This window comes from Anas platyrhynchos, chromosome Z (genome assembly GCF_047663525.1).
Source record: "Anas platyrhynchos isolate ZD024472 breed Pekin duck chromosome Z, IASCAAS_PekinDuck_T2T, whole genome shotgun sequence".
NCBI classification, from domain to species: domain Eukaryota; kingdom Metazoa; phylum Chordata; class Aves; order Anseriformes; family Anatidae; genus Anas; species Anas platyrhynchos.
The window spans coordinates 15,627,789-15,645,184 of NC_092621.1; the positions used below are offsets into that span (position 1 = coordinate 15,627,789).

At 39.7% G+C, this 17,396-nt stretch overlaps 1 protein-coding gene across 5 annotated transcripts in view; it reads left to right on the forward strand.

The window, feature by feature from the left end:
- The first annotated feature begins 21 nt into the window (after positions 1 to 21).
- Positions 22 to 17,396, forward strand: part of NNT (nicotinamide nucleotide transhydrogenase) — a 42,641-nt gene continuing 25,266 nt past the window's right edge. Inside the window, exons 1-10 of one of the 5 annotated variants that reach the window (XM_038171099.2) lie at positions 22 to 187; positions 973 to 1,170; positions 8,006 to 8,235; positions 9,432 to 9,649; positions 10,348 to 10,435; positions 11,166 to 11,254; positions 12,807 to 12,994; positions 13,211 to 13,344; positions 15,556 to 15,747; positions 16,900 to 17,053. In XM_038171099.2, coding sequence (XP_038027027.2) covers positions 37 to 187; positions 973 to 1,170; positions 8,006 to 8,235; positions 9,432 to 9,649; positions 10,348 to 10,435; positions 11,166 to 11,254; positions 12,807 to 12,994; positions 13,211 to 13,344; positions 15,556 to 15,747; positions 16,900 to 17,053 — 1,642 coding nt within the window. In that variant the 5' untranslated portion in view covers positions 22 to 36. Of the gene's footprint in view, positions 293 to 972; positions 1,171 to 8,005; positions 8,236 to 9,431; positions 9,650 to 10,347; positions 10,436 to 11,165; positions 11,255 to 12,806; positions 12,995 to 13,210; positions 13,345 to 15,555; positions 15,748 to 16,899; positions 17,054 to 17,396 lie in introns of all 5 variants that reach the window. The other 4 variants (XM_038171100.2, XM_038171098.2, XM_038171097.2 and 1 more) reach the window with 4 other exon arrangements.

The window sequence follows — 17,396 nt, forward strand, 5'->3', positions numbered from 1 at the left end:
CCAACCCTCCCCTCACAGGGGGCCGCCCCTTCCGCCATGGCGGCGGCGGCCGGGACCCCCCCCCCCCCCCGCCTTCCCCGTCCCCCTCCCGCCCCCTCCCCGCTCCGCCCCCGTCCCGGCCCCGCCGCCTCGCCTCGCCCCAAGGTCGGTCAGTGCCGCGGCGGGGCCGGCGCCGGCGGCACAGCCGGTGGGTGCGGCGGGGCCGGGGCCGGGACGGAGCCGCAGCGGGGATAAGGGGGGCTCGGGGCGCAGAGCGGGGAGCCGGCCCCGCGCCGTGGGGAGCCGCGTTGTGGTGAGGGGGGGGGGGGGGCGGTGGCGGAGCGGCTGCCGGGGAGGGAAAGGAAGGGAAAGGAAAGAAAGGACAGGACGGGGAGGGAAGGGGAGGAAGGGAGGACGGCGGCGGCGGCCGGTCCTGGCTGAGGGGCTCGGGGAGAGGAAGGGGAAGGAAGGGGAAGGGGAAGGCGGCGCGGCTCGGCCGGGCGCCATGGCCGCCGGGCGCTGTGGTGGCGGCGGGGGGCGAGCGGCCTGCCCAAGGTCAGCGGGGCGGCGGGCTATAAATAGCGGGGACGGTGCCTTGCCAGCCCCGGGCCGTGCCTCGTCGCTTTGCCCTGCTGCCTCCTTCCCCCCGCACAGGCGGGCGAGGAGCCCTCTTCCCCCGCTGGCCCCGGGGCGCCCTCACCGACCCCCTGCGGGAGCCCTGTCAGGGCCCTGGGTCGCCCCCCGGGGAGCTGCGGGGTGCTGGGGCTGCTCCTGGGGAGCCCTGGGTGCCCTCCTCTTTGTTTAATTTCCTAGCTGTGCCCGGCCGCCCCGCTCTGACAAACAACGGGCTTTGTCCTTTGGCTGCGGCGAGGAGATATGGAAAAAGCACCCGCGCCTGGCTGGTGGCAGCCGCAGGGGCTCAGGCTGCCCAGTTTACATACCTGCTGCCTGTTATCATCAGTAACTGGTGTTGCTCTGTTTCCACACGCGCAGCAGGGATTCCATACGTGGCAAGGAGTCTGCCGGGAGGTCTGGGCGAAATGACGAGCCTCCTGCGCTTTGCTGTTAGTGGGTGCTCCACTCCTGTTTTCGGCAATGTCTTACCACCTAAGGTGCATTCAGCAAAAGTGCCATGCTTGCGGATGTTTAGAACCCACCAGGCGCTCTGGTCTCAGGCAACTCCAAAGCCAGGTAAACTGATTAAACTGTTGTAAAAAATCTCTGATTTTAACAGGGAAAGATAGCTTGATTTTTTCTTTTTTTCGTTTGAATGGGCTAGGACAGTCTTATACGGTCTATTTTACAATCTTAAAAAGAGCACCTTACCTTACTTTAGTCATCTGAATTTGACAAAACTTCATAATAAACTACAATATAATAAACTTCAAAACTTCATAATAAGCTATAATAAGCTTTCAAAATAAGCCACCAATTTTATGCTAGTTTACAGAGCTTATGCAGAAGGTATTTGTCTTTGTTATGAATAACATGGATCCAAATATTCTTTACAGGTACGTGGTCAGAACTCCTGCTGACGCTTATTTTGCTTGAGGGTAGTACTTAAATCTTTTCTTAGCTAAAAGCCTGACTTCCCCCTGAATTTTGCTTTGTGTGCATGCAGTGGAAAATACTTCCCTCACAAAGAGAGTATCTGAAAGCATGACTGTATCTGGTTGTAGTTATCCTGTGTAAAAAAAAAAAAAAAAAAAGTACATGTGATGCACAGTAGATGCCATGTTAGTAGATCTTCTCAAGGTCTAGAAAAGCAGCAGTGTTTGTGAACTGAAATGTCTGAAAAAACACAGCACATAACATATAACTTAGAAACACCTTTATCATATACAATTTCTGCCGAACTGCATAAGTGGCTGGTCCGTTTTGGGGTCCTTACAAGTCAATGACACGGTGTTCAGGGATTCTGAAGAAATGTGATGGGAGAAGAGCATTGTTTGTTTATACTGACAACTTCTGATAATCTGTCATGTGACTTTTTGCCAAAGTTGCATGGAGAAATTTCTTTGAATTTCAGAATCTTCTTTTTTGAATTTATTTGACTGACAGTCCAGGGAGCTAGGTTCTGTGAAAACTGATCAGGGCATTGTTTTGATATCCCGTGATTTTTTTTTCTTTTTTTTTTTTCCCCATGTTTATTATCTGAGAGAAAGAAATAGTTGTCTGTTTTGATATTGCAAATTATCCTTTAGTTGAGCATGTTAACCTGGGATGTAGGGAACTTGGTTCAAAGTTCTTTCTCAAATATCCCAGGTAAGTGCTCTTGTTGTTTGGATTTGTAATCGCTTCTTGTGTTTGGCTTTGACTGCAAATTTGGTCATGAAACTGAAGGATCTCTTCTGTGTTTTTTTTTTTTTCAAAATCACTACGTCTGTATGTGTATATATATATATATTTTTTACTCGTTTTTATGAATTGATTTTCACAAACTTTTCTACAGGAAGGGATAAATCTTGTTAGTGTAATATGTGTAAGCATTCAGTGCTGTCCTTTCTCTCGTGGAAGTCTTTGTTTAAGGGAGAGTAGTATTTATATTCATGCGATATAATTCTCAGTATTAAACAACTATTAAGTTTCATAAGTCTTCTGGTTGATAATTAAGCTGTCCTTATGGTTCATTTTGGTAACATGAGATTTGTCATTCAGCAGAGGACAAATCAAGGATAAAGCAGTAATTGAGTGACAAATCAGTAACAGTAGTGCTGCCTTTGTATACTTAAGTGTTTTTGAATCAAAATTCAACAGTGTATAAAATAACTACATTTTATTCTTTGTTTTAGGAAATTGCTTAAAGTGATGCTTGGTGAAATCACTGTAAGATTACGAAAAACAAGTTTTTCAAAAAGACTAGCGGTGCTGTGTTTCTTCTTAAGCCTGTAGTTATTACTTCCATGATCTCACATAAGCTTTCATTTAGTCCAGGATGTTGTAAGTACAGGAATAACAGTTCCCTGCACAGTGAAGAGATTTGGAGCCAGTTGAGAAGTAAACTTGGAGGATGGATACGTTTCTTACAGCTGCTTATGTTGCTGCTGTTTTTTTCCTTTCTTAAAATCATAGGTGTTTTCATATAGGAATAAACAAGTATTCCAATAATCTGTCAACCAGTTGCCAATATCAGGTTCTTCAGAAAAAAGATGCAAAGCTTTCCTAGACCATGCTAATAGGTGCTTACAGAGTGACCAACTGAAGTTTCTTATTATGCATCCAGATGGGCTTGTCCACAGATACGTGACTTTCAACCCCTTCTACCTTGGGATTTGTAATGTCCTTTCTATTTAGATGCTTCTTTCATATTTTTTTCTAAATCTTGCAGGACTTTAAACCTATAACAGTTCATTGACAATTCATTTTAAAGCTAATCTGTATGTTATTCATAAACTGTGTACCTCTTCTCTCTTCTCATGTAAGGGCAGGGCTCAGGTGTTTGTTTAATCTTCTTTATCGTTCTTTTTTTTTTTTGCCTACATCATATTGCTGTTCTGCTGAATTTGTCCTCATCTTCAGAACAGGTGAGATGGTTTGTTTAAAGCTATTGTTAGAGTAATTTAGCAGTTAGGCAGGTTTCATATCCTGTTTTCCTGTTCTAGAAAATGTAGCTTATTTCTCCCTTCTGTTTTGTCTGAGTCAGTTGGTGATATCCTACTTTGCTACAAGGTACTTCATGAAATCAGGTTAAGGAGATTAAAAAAAAAAAAGAAAGTATTTTTCTCATGTTTTCTGCATAAAATATTCTGGGTTTTCTTGATAGCTTTAATTTAGGATCTTCTTTAAATACCCAGTTTGTGAATGGAAGCTAAGTGGAAAAGATTGCTTTTATAATACTTCTTAATTGTTTGATTTCTGAAGCTTGGAGATCTAGATTACCTGCATGTATTGTGTTTACCCAAAGTTCAAGACTGTGCTTTCCACTTTTCTTCTTACACTGTGGAGATTGTTTTAAGGGGGGTGAGAAAGCATAATAATGAGTGTCTTACTTAAAATGTCAGTATTCTCATTTTTTCTAAATTCTAATTTACATATGTTTAATGCTAATATTCTAAGGCCTGTGAAATTTAATGATTCTACGTTTGATAGTGGCAAAATCCTTTTTGTGTTGATTCTTTATATCAGAAAAGTACTGGGTATCTCTTACTGGATGAACAGCACATTTGAAGTCTTCATGTGACTCAAAGTGGTCAAGGTATGTGTAAATTGGTCTGTGTTTGAGGTCTGTTTTTGAGAAATGTTCTTGATGTCATAAAGCAGTAAGTTACTAAGACATAGTCAAGGCACTTCGTAAAGAGATTATCCAATGTGGGGGCCTAAAAATGCAACTTGGAAGCTTCACTCATTCAATTTTAAACCCAAGACAAGTTAGCAGATGTGCTTTCTCAAGTTAAAAACTAAATCAGGGTCCCGGTTTTATAACTGAAACTGCTGGATTCAACGAACCAAATCTGTGTTAATGGTTTAGCTTCCTTCAAACCTAGTTCTTGTCATACCCTCTCTTGAAGTTTCAATTATAGATCTTTGCTTTGAAATTGTAGACATCTGCTCCATTTTTGTGTTCAGTGATATGATAGCTCAGGGTAGTGTCCTTAAAAAGCGTCTTTTAACTGGTCTGGGTAAAGGCTGGCAAACTGACACCTGTTTGCTTCACTTTTCACTTGAGTTCTGGTTGCTAGACATTTGGCAGTGGGACAGAGGAGAAAAGGGGATAGATCAATGAGAGTTGTTGAATGTCCTTCTTGATTTCCCAAAGCACTGGAAGAGGACATAGTCCTCAGTGTTGGTCTCCAATCATTCTGCGTAGTAGAGGAGGTACAAATGCTTTCTATATTAAAAAAAAAAAACAAAAAAACAAAAAAACAAAACAACAACAACAAAAAAACTTCACATTTTTATTGCATGCAACACAATAATGTGAAAGAAGGAAATGAGAAAACACATTTGGCACACAGTACGTATTCATGTCCTGTCCTTTGTAGCTGTTAGCTCTTCTGCTTTGGCACTCCACACAAAAGCAAGTGAACAAAAATAAGTCAAAGTGTCATTTTTCATAAAAAAATAAAAATAAAAATTGGGCCTTCGTGGATAGAACTATATACTGGGAAGTAAGCTTTCATCGAGTGCTGTGCACTTTTAAATTTTCAGCCATCCTTTTATTTCCTGTATGTGCTCTAGTTCATTTCTTTCTCTCTCTGTATTTGTCCACTGCAAAAAACTTCCAAAAGGAGAATGCAAATGTGTAGCACCCTAGTTTTTATTTTCTCAGTGCTTCTTGAAAAGCTTTTTGCCTCTAGTCCTGGAGATACTTCTTTCTTGAAATTATGGCTCATCTCTCACTCTAACAAATCTCAGTCATTTTGGTTTCATTTCTGCTTTTAAAAGACAACAGAGTTCATTTGCATTGAGTTGATTTCGTGAAAGTCATAAACGGGGCTTCATTGTGCAGTACTGAGAAGAAATAAGGGGAAAGTTCCCTTCAAATGATAATGTAATCTGCATGACTGACAGAAAGTTACCATAGTTTTCAAATATCTAGTGATGCTGTGATTAGGATGCCCTTAGTTGCACAGTGCTGTTTAGATGTGTGTGCTGATGAAGCAAATCTTTGCCAGGCAATGTTGTCTTTGTGAGTCTGTTGTTCTAGGTGAGCATTCTCGTACTTCGTATTACTTTTCCTTTATAGCATTTTTTTTTTTAAATTGATTTTTGCCTTAAAAATTTTTAAACATTCTCCAACATAATAAATAACAAAACACTTGTCTTACAGTTTTATTAGAGAAATTTAAAGAGAAAGCTAAAATAAAAAGTAATAATAATAAGTAGTTCTTTCATTATCTTTCATGCTGCCTTCTTATTGGTAGTAATTTATTTTTTTTCTAATGGATGACAAGTACAGGTAAATATTTAAGTACCAGCTCTTAGCAACTCTTTCTATTGTATTTTCAATCAAATTGAAAGTATCTTGAGAGTTGTTAATCTAAAATTTTCAGATGTTCAGCTTTATGCACAGTTCAGTCCCAGTTTTATTTCATAGATAGGCTTAGATTTTAAAAATATCAAAATAATTAATTTCCGTAAAGGTCTCATGGTATGATACGACTTTATTTTTGTTTTACTTGTTTCTATTGCAGTCAAACAAAAAGTGAAAAGGAGGCCGTCCAAAAATGTGCAACACATTCCTAGTCTTGCACAGTTTTTATAGCAAAATGCAGAGTATTGGTGGCCAATTAAAAAGCAGACTTGCAATTTAAAATAAGCCTATCACTCTTTTTTTTCTTTGCTTTTTTATTGTTGTTTGTTTGCTTGACCTTTAATATGAGTGACTGCTTAAGAGGCTCACGCTATTTTTCAAGAACATGTATGCAGTGTAGGCCTTTCATGTAAATGTCAGAATCCAGATTTAAATTCTGCATACACATGAGTGAAAGATGTTGCAGAACTGGGCCTGTGTGCATGCTGTCTAGTGTAACTGGGGCAACGTGGCAGTGTGATATGTGATTATTCTGCCTGAGACTGTATTCATAAATGTATTTAAACACTTGGCTGGATCAGAGTTTAACTACCAGACTGGAGGACTACAAAGAACAAAGTTAGATGTTTGTAACTTGAAACGTTAAGTTTGAGAGAAGCCCTGATGGACTTGGGGATGTTGGCTGATGAGAAGCTCAGTGTGAGCCCATGTGCTCTTGTAGCTCAGAAAGCCAACCGAGTCCTGGGCTGCACCAAAAGCAGCGTGGCCGGCAGGTGGAGGGAGAGGATTGTGCCCCTCTGCCTCTGCCCTTGTGAGGCCCCACCTGGAGTGCTGCGTCCTGGGCTGGGGCCCCCAGCACAAGAGGGGTGTGGGGCTGTAAGAGCAGGTCCAGAAGAGAGCCATGAGGATGACCAGACGGCTGGAGCACCTCTACTGTGTAGACAGGCTGAGGGAGCTGGGGTTGTTCAGTCTGGAGAAGAGAAGGCTCTGGGGAGTCCCTACAGAGGTGTTCCAGTACCTAAAGGGGGCTACAGGAAAGCTGGGGAGGGGCTCTGTCAGGGAGTGGAGTGATGGGACAACGGGGAATAGATTTAGATTAGGTGTTGGGAAAAAGTTCTTTACTCAGAGTGTGGTGAGGCCCTGGCACAGGCTGCCCGGAGAAGCTGTGGATGCCCCATCCCTGGAGGTGCTCAAGGCCAGGCTGGATGGGGCTTTGGGCAGCCTGTTCTGGTGGGAGGTGTGGGATGTTGGAACTGGGTTATCTTTAAGGTCCCTTCTAACCCAAACCATTCTGCGATTCAAAGCTAAAACTGGCAAATTGAAGCTTCTGTGGTTTCCTGGTGTTATTTAATAGAACTTGGAAGAACTTCAGGCAAGGAGATAAAATTAAAAAGTATAAATAAACAAACCAGTAGTCTGGTATTCCATTATTCTTACACTATTTCAAAAAACTCTTAATTTTTTCATTTTCTCTAGCAACCTTTAGAGATGTACATTAATGTAATTGTGCCTTTCAATCTGCTTTTGTGGTATGTTTCATACATTCATTAGCAGTGACCTAAGACAACTGTAATATGGTTTTGATAGACATTTAGAACTGATGTTTATTTAAAACATAGTTCTGCTACTAAAACTCATATCTGTATTTCTTCATAGTAAAGTTAAAGTGACTAGAGAGGAATTTAAATTCATCTTATACCAGATTGAATGTGTTATCACCAGAATACCTTATATTGTATATTTGTTGTTCTGATTTATACAACCAGAGTTGTATGAAATCAGATGTGTATGAACTGCAGTAAACCCTTGTTAGTGCTTGTGTGGATGATTGTGCTTCTCTGCTGACACCTGAGAGAACGGGCATGTAGAAAGGTGGCATAATTTGAAGAAATGTAAACTGCACTGCTAGAAACAGTAATTCTTCCATTTCCCTGAAGAGAATTATTAAATGTGACATGTGCATGACTCTGTACAACACTGGGGAGCATCGTTAATATAAATTCAATAATCTTTAGTGCAACTAATGCTATCTTATCTTACCGCCTCCTACAGGAATTCCTTATAAACAGCTGACTGTAGGTGTCCCCAAGGAGATATTTGAGAATGAGAAGAGAGTGGCTCTATCACCGGCTGGAGTTCAAGCCTTGATTAAGCAAGGCTTCAATGTTGTGGTGGAATCTGGTGCTGGAGAAGCCTCCAAATTTTCTGATGACAATTACAGAGAAGTTGGAGCAAAGATCCAGGGGACCAAGGAAGTCCTGGCTTCTGATTTGGTTGTCAAAGTAATTGCTTTATTTATATATTTGTCTTACATTCTATTTGTATTCTATTTGACCACATAGGTCAATTTTTTCCAGTAGTCAACTGGAAGTTCAGTAATAAGTTCCTTCTTTTTTTTTTTTTGTTGTTTCATTCTAAGTTCTGCTTTAATTTAGTCTTTTTATTTATAGCTCATGTGTGCAGCTATAGTACTTAACTAGTAAACAACAGCATTGAAAAATTTGAGGATAATGTCTTGTCAAATTTTTAAGTACCTTGGAGGATTTGTTTTCGAGAGAAAGGTAGACTAGTTCAGGACACTAATCAGACAAGATCCATAAGAAACGTCTAATCTAAGATTAGCAACACATAACTCCAAGTTATTCTTCAGGGAATGTTGCTTGGAATTTGGAAGGTGCAGGTTTCTAAGTTTTCTCAATCAGACATCCAAAAATTGTGCAGCAACAGTGTGTTTCAAAAGTACTTGTAATTAGAGTAATTGGAGTTGATCAGGCAAGACTGCTAAAAGTGAAGTTGCTTGATATCTATTAGGTTATGCTGTGCCCTGAAGGGAAAAAAACGTGCCGCCTTCTTGATGTTGAGGCTTCCTTTAAATGTGTTTTTTTTTTTTTTCCCTCAAGTTATTCTGTTAGGGTTGAATACAAGTTTCTGTGAGTTAGTTTGTGAACAACCATTTTTAGTTGGTTTGTTTATAAAAAAAAAAAATAAATTGAAAAATTAAATATAGATCAAGATGGGTATTTGCTGGGGTTCATGCTTGTAATGCCCTGTTTGTGGTAGTGCATTGCAAAATTGGTTGGTGATTCCTGTAGAGTTAGATAACCTGTTGAATTTAACTTGCACCTATGTTCAGTACTCATTTTGTTTGCAGATGGCTGTTTTTGAGACGGCTGTCTGTCATGAAAGCCATCTGTCATGAAAGCCAGTAACTGCTGGTTAGAAGCTGTGAGATATTCCTGAAAGTGTGACTGTTACTGCTCTGTCAGCCACCTACATGGAGCTAATTCTAATACATGGAACGCATCTAATAAATGCAGTTACTCAGTTGAGTTGTGCAAACAGCCTTTGATATGCTTCCTTCCTTGTGTATTTTGTGGGTGGAAACGAACAGACTACAAGCCGTAGAAAGGAAGTGGAGTGTACACTGACTTATTTCCACTGATTAATTTGGAAACTTCTTTCTTTTTTCTTTCTTCAGGTGAGGGCTCCTATACATAACCCGGCTCTAGGTGTACATGAAGCAGACCTTTTCAAGACATCGGCTACCCTGATTAGTTTTATCTACCCAGCACAAAATCCAGACCTCCTGAAAAAACTTGCAGAAAAAAAAACTACTGTCCTGGCTATGGATCAGGTTCCACGGGTCACCATTGCTCAGGGATATGATGCACTTAGCTCCATGGCCAACATTGCTGGGTATGAAACTTACTATGCAATTATGTTTCTTATTAATAAAAAGTAACCTGCATTTTCAGACAGCTGCTGTGATGTTAACTTGGTGTCCAGTCACCCATTCCAGGAAGGCCATGAAAGCAGATGGGCAAAAGAAATAAAGTTGAGCACCTTGCCCTAAGCCATATAAATCTGAAGAGTTAGCTGTCCTTTTTTTTTTTTTTTCCTGAATGTGTGCTTGTTTAAGTGAGCTCTCTACAAAATTACTCTGGGTTTTGCAAATGCGTGTACATGGTTCCTTCCCTAATGAACCTTGGGTTGTAGCCTTTGAAAGTAGCATCACAGAAAAACAGTTAGCTTTTGGCAAGTTATGTATTATTCATTATTATTCATTGAAAATTTTATTTGAGATAGTGAATAGTTGCGGACATCCAGTATTCTGCAGTCCAAAAGTCCTCTCTGAAAATGCATTGCATCATTTTTTTCTTTTTTTTCCTTTTTTTTAAATATTTTTTTTATTATTATGTGTTTTATTTATTATATATTATTAATAAACATGAGCAAAGATGGAAAGACTGTTAAACTTGGGCCCAAGTGTAAAACAGTAAACCTGTTTCATCCCATGTATGCTCTAGTCAAATGTGCATCTTTTTGATGGCTGTCATGAGTGGCATTGTGCTGAGCCAGGGAAAATACTGACTGTTTTCTTCCTTGCTTGACAGCTACAAGGCTGTTGTACTGGCAGCAAATCACTTTGGTCGGTTTTTCACGGGTCAGATCACAGCTGCTGGTAAAGTTCCTCCGGCCAAGGTAAGTGCAATTAAACAGATAACTGTGCCAGGGGAATATGTGAGTTCCTGATCACAGTTAACCACTGCTGAAAACTGTGTTCAAGGCTTTTTTCCCTTCTTTGGGGCTAGTTCTGTAGACTGCAGAAATATGCATTAATATTCCTATATGGATTTTTGTTGACTACCCGTAGTGTTTTCTGGGGGGAAGAATAAAGTAAATGGAGTTTTAAGTTTGCTTAGCTTTAAACTTCAGACTAGATATACATGGATGCTTTTATTTATTTATTTATTTATTTTATATATATATACTTTTTTCTGGGGGAAAGGAGGAAGGCAAGGAAGCAGTTAGGAAAAGTCAGAGATGCTGGAATTTCTGATGTGTTGAAGGCTGTGCTTGAAGGGGTTGCTTCGCTTAAAGGAATTGCATGCAGTTAGATTAGGATGAAGAGAAATGAAAGTAAAGATTAAAAAAAAAAAAAGAGAAATTAAGGGGAAAACCCATATCTGCTTCCATAAACTATTAGCTGCAGATGAGTTGGCTCTTAGATAAATGAAGTTGAGAGCTTTTAAACTATTACTTTTATAGGGCAATTTCAGTCATTCTGGGTTCTGTGTCCTATGTTAACTCACTTAAATGACTGTTTATGATGAGGTTTATCTGCTATTGTGAAAGTGGTACAACATTGCTGTTTATCTAATCAGCTCTACTTTTAGCTTATGCTCAAAGCAGGATAATGGTGTTGTTCTAGGTCTTGATCATTGGAGGAGGAGTTGCTGGCCTGGCTTCTGCAGGAGCAGCGAAATCGATGGGTGCAGTGGTTCGTGGATTTGATACAAGGTGGGTGTGTGAAAAAAGAAATAGCAATCTGAAATGGTTTTCGGCTAAGGTTGTTCGCAGCAGTAGTCCTGTGAAAACACTTTCTGCACTGAATCACAATTACCTTCTTACCTTTTTTTCCTGCCTAATATCTTCATTTTTTATTCCCCAAAACATTGAAACTTTACAAAGATCTTACTAAATCATTCATAATTATATGCATATAAAAAATCACTTTATGAAAATGATAAAGGTGGGGCCTTTGTCCAGAATTGCATCTGTCTGTTTTTTTGGGTTGCAGGGAAGAAGAGTAAAGAAAGACTCTCTTTGCTCTCATTTATAGCTTGCTTTGATCCAGGTTCATAGCTGCATACTGTCATTCCCCTCTACTCTCCTGATCCCAGAGGGAACCTCTCCAGGAACTTTTTTGAGGCAAACTTCTTTCAGCCTGCTGAAGGAAAGAAAGAGATCAAGTTATTTTGTTTATGAAACTCAAGGTGAAGGAGCAGGAACTGCATCTGAAGCTGCTTTAGGTGCTGATTTCTTGGGGGATCTCTTTTATGTTCAGAAGTATTATTTTGTCCAGTGGCCGTTTTTACAGTAATAGACTGGGAAAATTAAAGACTAGCATTCTTATTGATACAGAGAATGCAAATGTGATTAATTTTTTTTTCAGTTAAGTGGACTTATATTTGTCCATAATTGATACTATATCTACATTAAATTACTTGCTTGTGTTTGTTTTTATGCAGAAGTAGCATCTAGTGCTGTATCTGACATGAAAGAATAAAAACGAATATGCTCCAGATTTATGATGTGCATTATTAAAAAAACTTTCACTCTAGTTTGTTAGAAAAACTGCATGTCATAAAAAGAACAAAATCTGTTTAAAGCATTTCAAAATTTTATTTTAATTCCAATTTTAAGCATCCTGTATATTTTAATCTCATTGTGTGAGAATTTTTGTGGTAAATCGTCTGCATGTTGTGAATCTTCACCTCACTGGGATTATGTTATTTACTGTGATATAATATGATGCAATGTAAATTACAGTTTTACCGTTAAAAACATAATAGTGTACAAATAACTGTTTAAAAACAATTCTCTCTGTGAAAGCCAGACTTACTGGTATTTCACGTTTCACAGATTAAAGACAGGGCCACAAGCTATGGTGTTTATTAGTCACCTACCTTAGTCATCTAAGTTAGGGCTCTAGACTTACCTAGTCAAGGCAACAGAACTGGGTGAGCAGATGTAGTCAAAACAGCTAAGTTCCCAGCTCTGCTGCTTCCTGGAGCAACTCCACTGACTGTACAGGAATCCCGCCTGTAATGCTGCCTACATTCCTTATCCGAAGCTCATCATTAGGGACCTAAAATTACTTACGCAAACATTTCTTTCACTAGACACAGAAAATTGAGGACTTCAGTCCTAGTCTCCTTAGTACTAGGATAAGCTCTGGATTTCATGTCTGAAGACTGCTACTAAAAAGATCATAAAATTCATGGTGGATCGAGCTACTTCTGAAAATGCAGTGTTTTCCTTCCCCCACCCCTCAATTTTCTCTCTCTAGAGCTGCAGCTCTGGAACAGTTCAAGTCTCTTGGTGCAGAGCCTTTGGAAGTAGACATAAAGGAAGCTGGAGAGGGCCAAGGTGGTTATGCTAAAGAAATGTCCAAAGAATTTATTGAAGCTGAAATGAAACTCTTTGCCAAACAGTGCCAAGACGTTGATATTATCATCACTACAGCACTTATTCCAGGTATGTTTTACACAAAATATGCTAGTTTTTCTTACTGCTTGATTAAGTTTGCATGTTTTGGCGCCGTGTCTGCTGTTGAAACGGAAGTGTTAGATGCTTTCTGTGTATGTACCTCTTTCCTCATAAACATCTGTCTTTAAAGTGACCTTTTTTCTCCACAAACTGTCTGCAGAAAAAAAGCTGTATTTTTTAACTTGCTTTGTCCTGTCTTGACAGGTAAAAGAGCACCTGTCTTGTTTAAGAAAGATATGATTGAATCGATGAAGGAAGGTTCAGTTGTTGTGGATTTAGCTGCGGAAGCAGGAGGAAACATTGAGACTACAAAGCCTGGAGAATTGTATGTTCATAAGGTAAGCATTTTGGTCTGCACATTGTTCTCAGTTTGAATGAATTCACATTCACACTTAATTTGAAGATAGGATTTTATAAATCGTATGCTGAAAACGAGTAGCCATTTTGTCTGTTTGGACTAAAATAATCCTTTAGACTTGGATTTGGTTGCAAGTCATCTCTTTGTATAATAATTTGAAGATTTTTAAAGAAACAAATACCTTTTTGTAGTATTAGTTAGGCTGGTAAGTAAGGAAGCATTTCTTAGACTTCCAGTTCAGTGATTTGTTTCTGCTGAGCTGAGTGTGGTCTGAGTTTCTTGGTCTACCTAAAGAGACATCAGTAGCAAGAGATTCTTTGACTTGCTCATCACCTCCCACAACTGGAGGTTATAATCCATGTCACAGGTACAACTAAATAGGTTCAGACTGTATCAGTGTGTACTTTAGTGCAGTCTCTGGCTTAGCTCAATGCAGCCTAAGCTTCAAAAGGGTGTCATCTTGATATGTCATCAGCCTCGCCAACATGACTGTATCTCCCCTAGAGTATCCAAACCACTCGTTAACCAAACTAGAAGTAGCATTAGATTATGCAATTTTGACCTGTGCCAGACTAACTGCTTTGGTTTTGCTCCAGTTTTTATTGACTCTGTTGAGTGCTTGTTTTCATTTCATAGGTTTTATTTTTAGTACATGTGAGAAATCTATTAGTGGTTACTGAAATCTGTTCAAAGTAGCAGATTTCCCAGGTTGTTATTTGGTAACATACATGTGGAGTCCTGTGTCCAGCTCTGTGGTCTCCAGCACAAGAAGGACATGAACCTAGTAGAATGAGTTCAGAGGCCATGAGGATGGTCAGAGAGCTCAAGCACCTCTGTTGTGAAGACAGGCTGAAGGAGTTGGGGTTCTTCGGTTTGGAGAAGAGGAGGCTCCGGGGAGACCTTGTAGTGGTCTTCCAGTACCTAAAGGGGGCCTACAGAAAAGCTGGGGGGGGACTTTTTGTCAGGGAGTGGAGTGATGGGACAAGGAGTGATGGTTTTAAACTAAAGAAGTGTAGATTTAGACTGGATGTTAGGAAGAAATTCTTACTTAGAGTGGTGAGGCACTGGAACAGGTTGCTCACAGAAGCTGTGGATGCCCCATTACTGGAAGTGTTCAAGGCCAGGCTGGATGGGGCTTTGAGCAACGTGGTCTGGTGGGAGGTGTTTCTGCTGATGGCAGTGGGGTTGGAATTAGGTTATCTTTAAGGTTGTTTCCAACCCAGACCATTCTCTGATTCTGTGAATGAAAGGGCATAATGCCAGTAGTACTGTACTCTAGGGAAGCCTCTAGAACATACTGCTACCATGGTTGTTATTAATATAAACAGGGCTGTACACATATATTGCGAGTCATACATTTTATTTGTGGTTTTCAAGACTTTTGGTGTCTCTGTTTAAAAACTGAACTTAGAGTATGTAGAACAGAAATAAACAAATACTTGTTTGAAGAATTTATGTGGAGTGCTTTTAGTCAGAGGCATATTAGCCCTGCGTATAGTGTACTGGAACTGAGCTGTGGAAAAGAGCAGCAGTGCAGAACTACTAGCAGTGTCCTACAGCATTACATCAAGAAGCTGGAGCTCCTAGAAGTATGCACAGTTCTTAGCTGTAAGCTGCAGGAGCAGTGTTTTAACATGAATCTGCTAGAGCATGAGGGGTGTATGCCAGCCTCAATTTCCAACATCTTCTGAAAGCTCAAGAGCCTGACAGCCAGGTGTACTCACACTTGTTCTGTGAGCAGTGTGGATATATTGTGTTATATTTCTACATAAGTGTGAACCTGAGCATACTTCTTGGACAGCTAGCTAGTTCTGAGGAAGCTCCTTTTACTCATCTGTGGTATAGAAAATTGCCCTCAGGAAGGATTGAGAAGGTGCCAAGCACTGAGCAGGATAATCTCTTACCTGGTTGCTTTAAGAGAAGCTAGGTTCTTAAAGAACAGTAGCATTTGGAGAAGTTAATCTCTTGTACCAGTATGACCTGGTCATATTGGCTTGTTGCTAATAACATTTAATGTGCTTTGATCGTGTTGAATTTTCTAACTGTTGTAAGTAACCCCTGTTAGAGAGTAGGTAACAGAGAAAAATGAAACTGTTCGGATACATATTTCCAGAAGGATGTATTGGAGGAGATGCTGCTTTTTCAGAACACCGAAAGACTGGTCCTTATATTTTACTTGAATCTTTTTCAGGGTGTTACACACATTGGCTACACAGACCTGCCTAGCAGAATGGCTACTCAGGCCAGTACTCTATATTCCAATAACATTATCAAACTACTAAAGGCTATTAGTCCTGACAAAGAGAACTTCTACTTTGATCCAAAAGATCAGTTTGATTACGGCACTCTGGATCATGTAATTAGAGGAACTGTAGTAATGAAGGTAAGTCAATAAATATTCCCTTTTTAACTTGTGGGTACATATTTTCACGTTTATTATTGCTGTCTCCTTAAAATGTATTCAAAGATAACTGCATGCTGACATACTTCAGAGGTGCTTTGGTGGATGTTGTGGGCAATTGTGTCTGTATTCAATTGAAAATTCCTCTGTCCTTTTTTTTGAAGGGAAACCTTTTTGGTTCTGTCTTCTTACCATGGTTAAACAAATACCTATGTCTATTGTTGAAAAAGAGAAAAATACTAAATTTTCATGTTGTTTTCCATGTGATAAAAAGTAGTTATTTAAAACAGTTTAGAAATACTACTAAAGGCCCATAAAAACATTCCTCCTTTCCTCCTTTATTACTGCTATTTTTTTTAATACATAAATACATGTTTCTGTTTATATAAGAGTAACTTCAGAAAAAAAAATAGGGGAACTAGAATATGCAGGATAGTTTAAGTTCTACTAAGAAATAATAAAATACAAGCTTTGGGCATGGGCCAGTATGGGCTTTCCTTGTGCAATGATAGTATGCAGAACGCTTCCATTTTTATTAGGTAGGTAACAAGAGGTACTAATTTTTGTTGAGTTTTGTTGGATAATGTTACCAAGATGTTTTAATGCTTTTAAAGATCTACTCTGGAGGAGGCTTATGTTGACTTCAGGTCTATAGACCATTGAGTAGGTCTGTACCGTCTTCAGGTCCAGTAAGTACTCCTTCAGAGATCTGGGAGCACAAAAAAAAGTGAGACACGTGCCTGGAACCTTTCTGAGGTCTGGGCAGACTGATTACAGTTCTGATCTGTAGTAGAACTTGCTTTTTCCAAGCCCCCATTTTATTTTGAAAAAGTGTTTTCCATTTAAGAGAACTCCCCTCCTTGTCTTGGGTCCTGCTTTCAAGCCAGGTGCTGTGCTTTTACCTGGTGCACTTGGACCCTAGCATTAAATCGTGTCTGATAAATGTGCGAACCAGCGTGGTTAATTTAGTCAGGATGTACTACTATTCCTTCAGCCTTGTAAACTTCTGATGCATAAAATGGAAGATGCTTTAGGGTGTTAAGACTTTACTGAGTTACAGGATTAAAAATAGTGTGCTCTTCTAACTCTAAAGCATCTGCTACGTTAGGGATAATTGTAAGTATCTCTTGTCAGGATGGCAAGGTGATTTTCCCAGCACCACCACCAAATAACATTCCTCAAGGAGCTCCTGTGAAGCAGAAGACTGTAGCAGAGCTGGAAGCGGAAAAAGCAGCTACTATTACACCTTTTAGAAAAACTATGACTAGTGCTTCTGTATACACAGCAGGTAGGCAATTTCTGGAGTTGGAGAATCAGTGTAGACTGCTCCTCATTTAATTAGTATTTTTAAGTGACTCCTCATTTTACTTATGGAATTTAATAACTAGCTCAGAGACCAGGCTGATGTATCCTAGCACAAAATCAGTGCTCTGTAATTGCTTTTGAGAGGAGAATAACATTTTAGAAATCTAAGCAAAAGTATTAACATTTCAAACAGTGCTGACTCATGCGGTGTGTATGTATATGTGTTTTGTCTTTCTTTTTAAAATATCAGTAAAACATTTAAATTGTTGAAGCACTTTTGCTAGGAATTGTCTATACTTTGCAGCGGAATCAACAATCTTCAATCT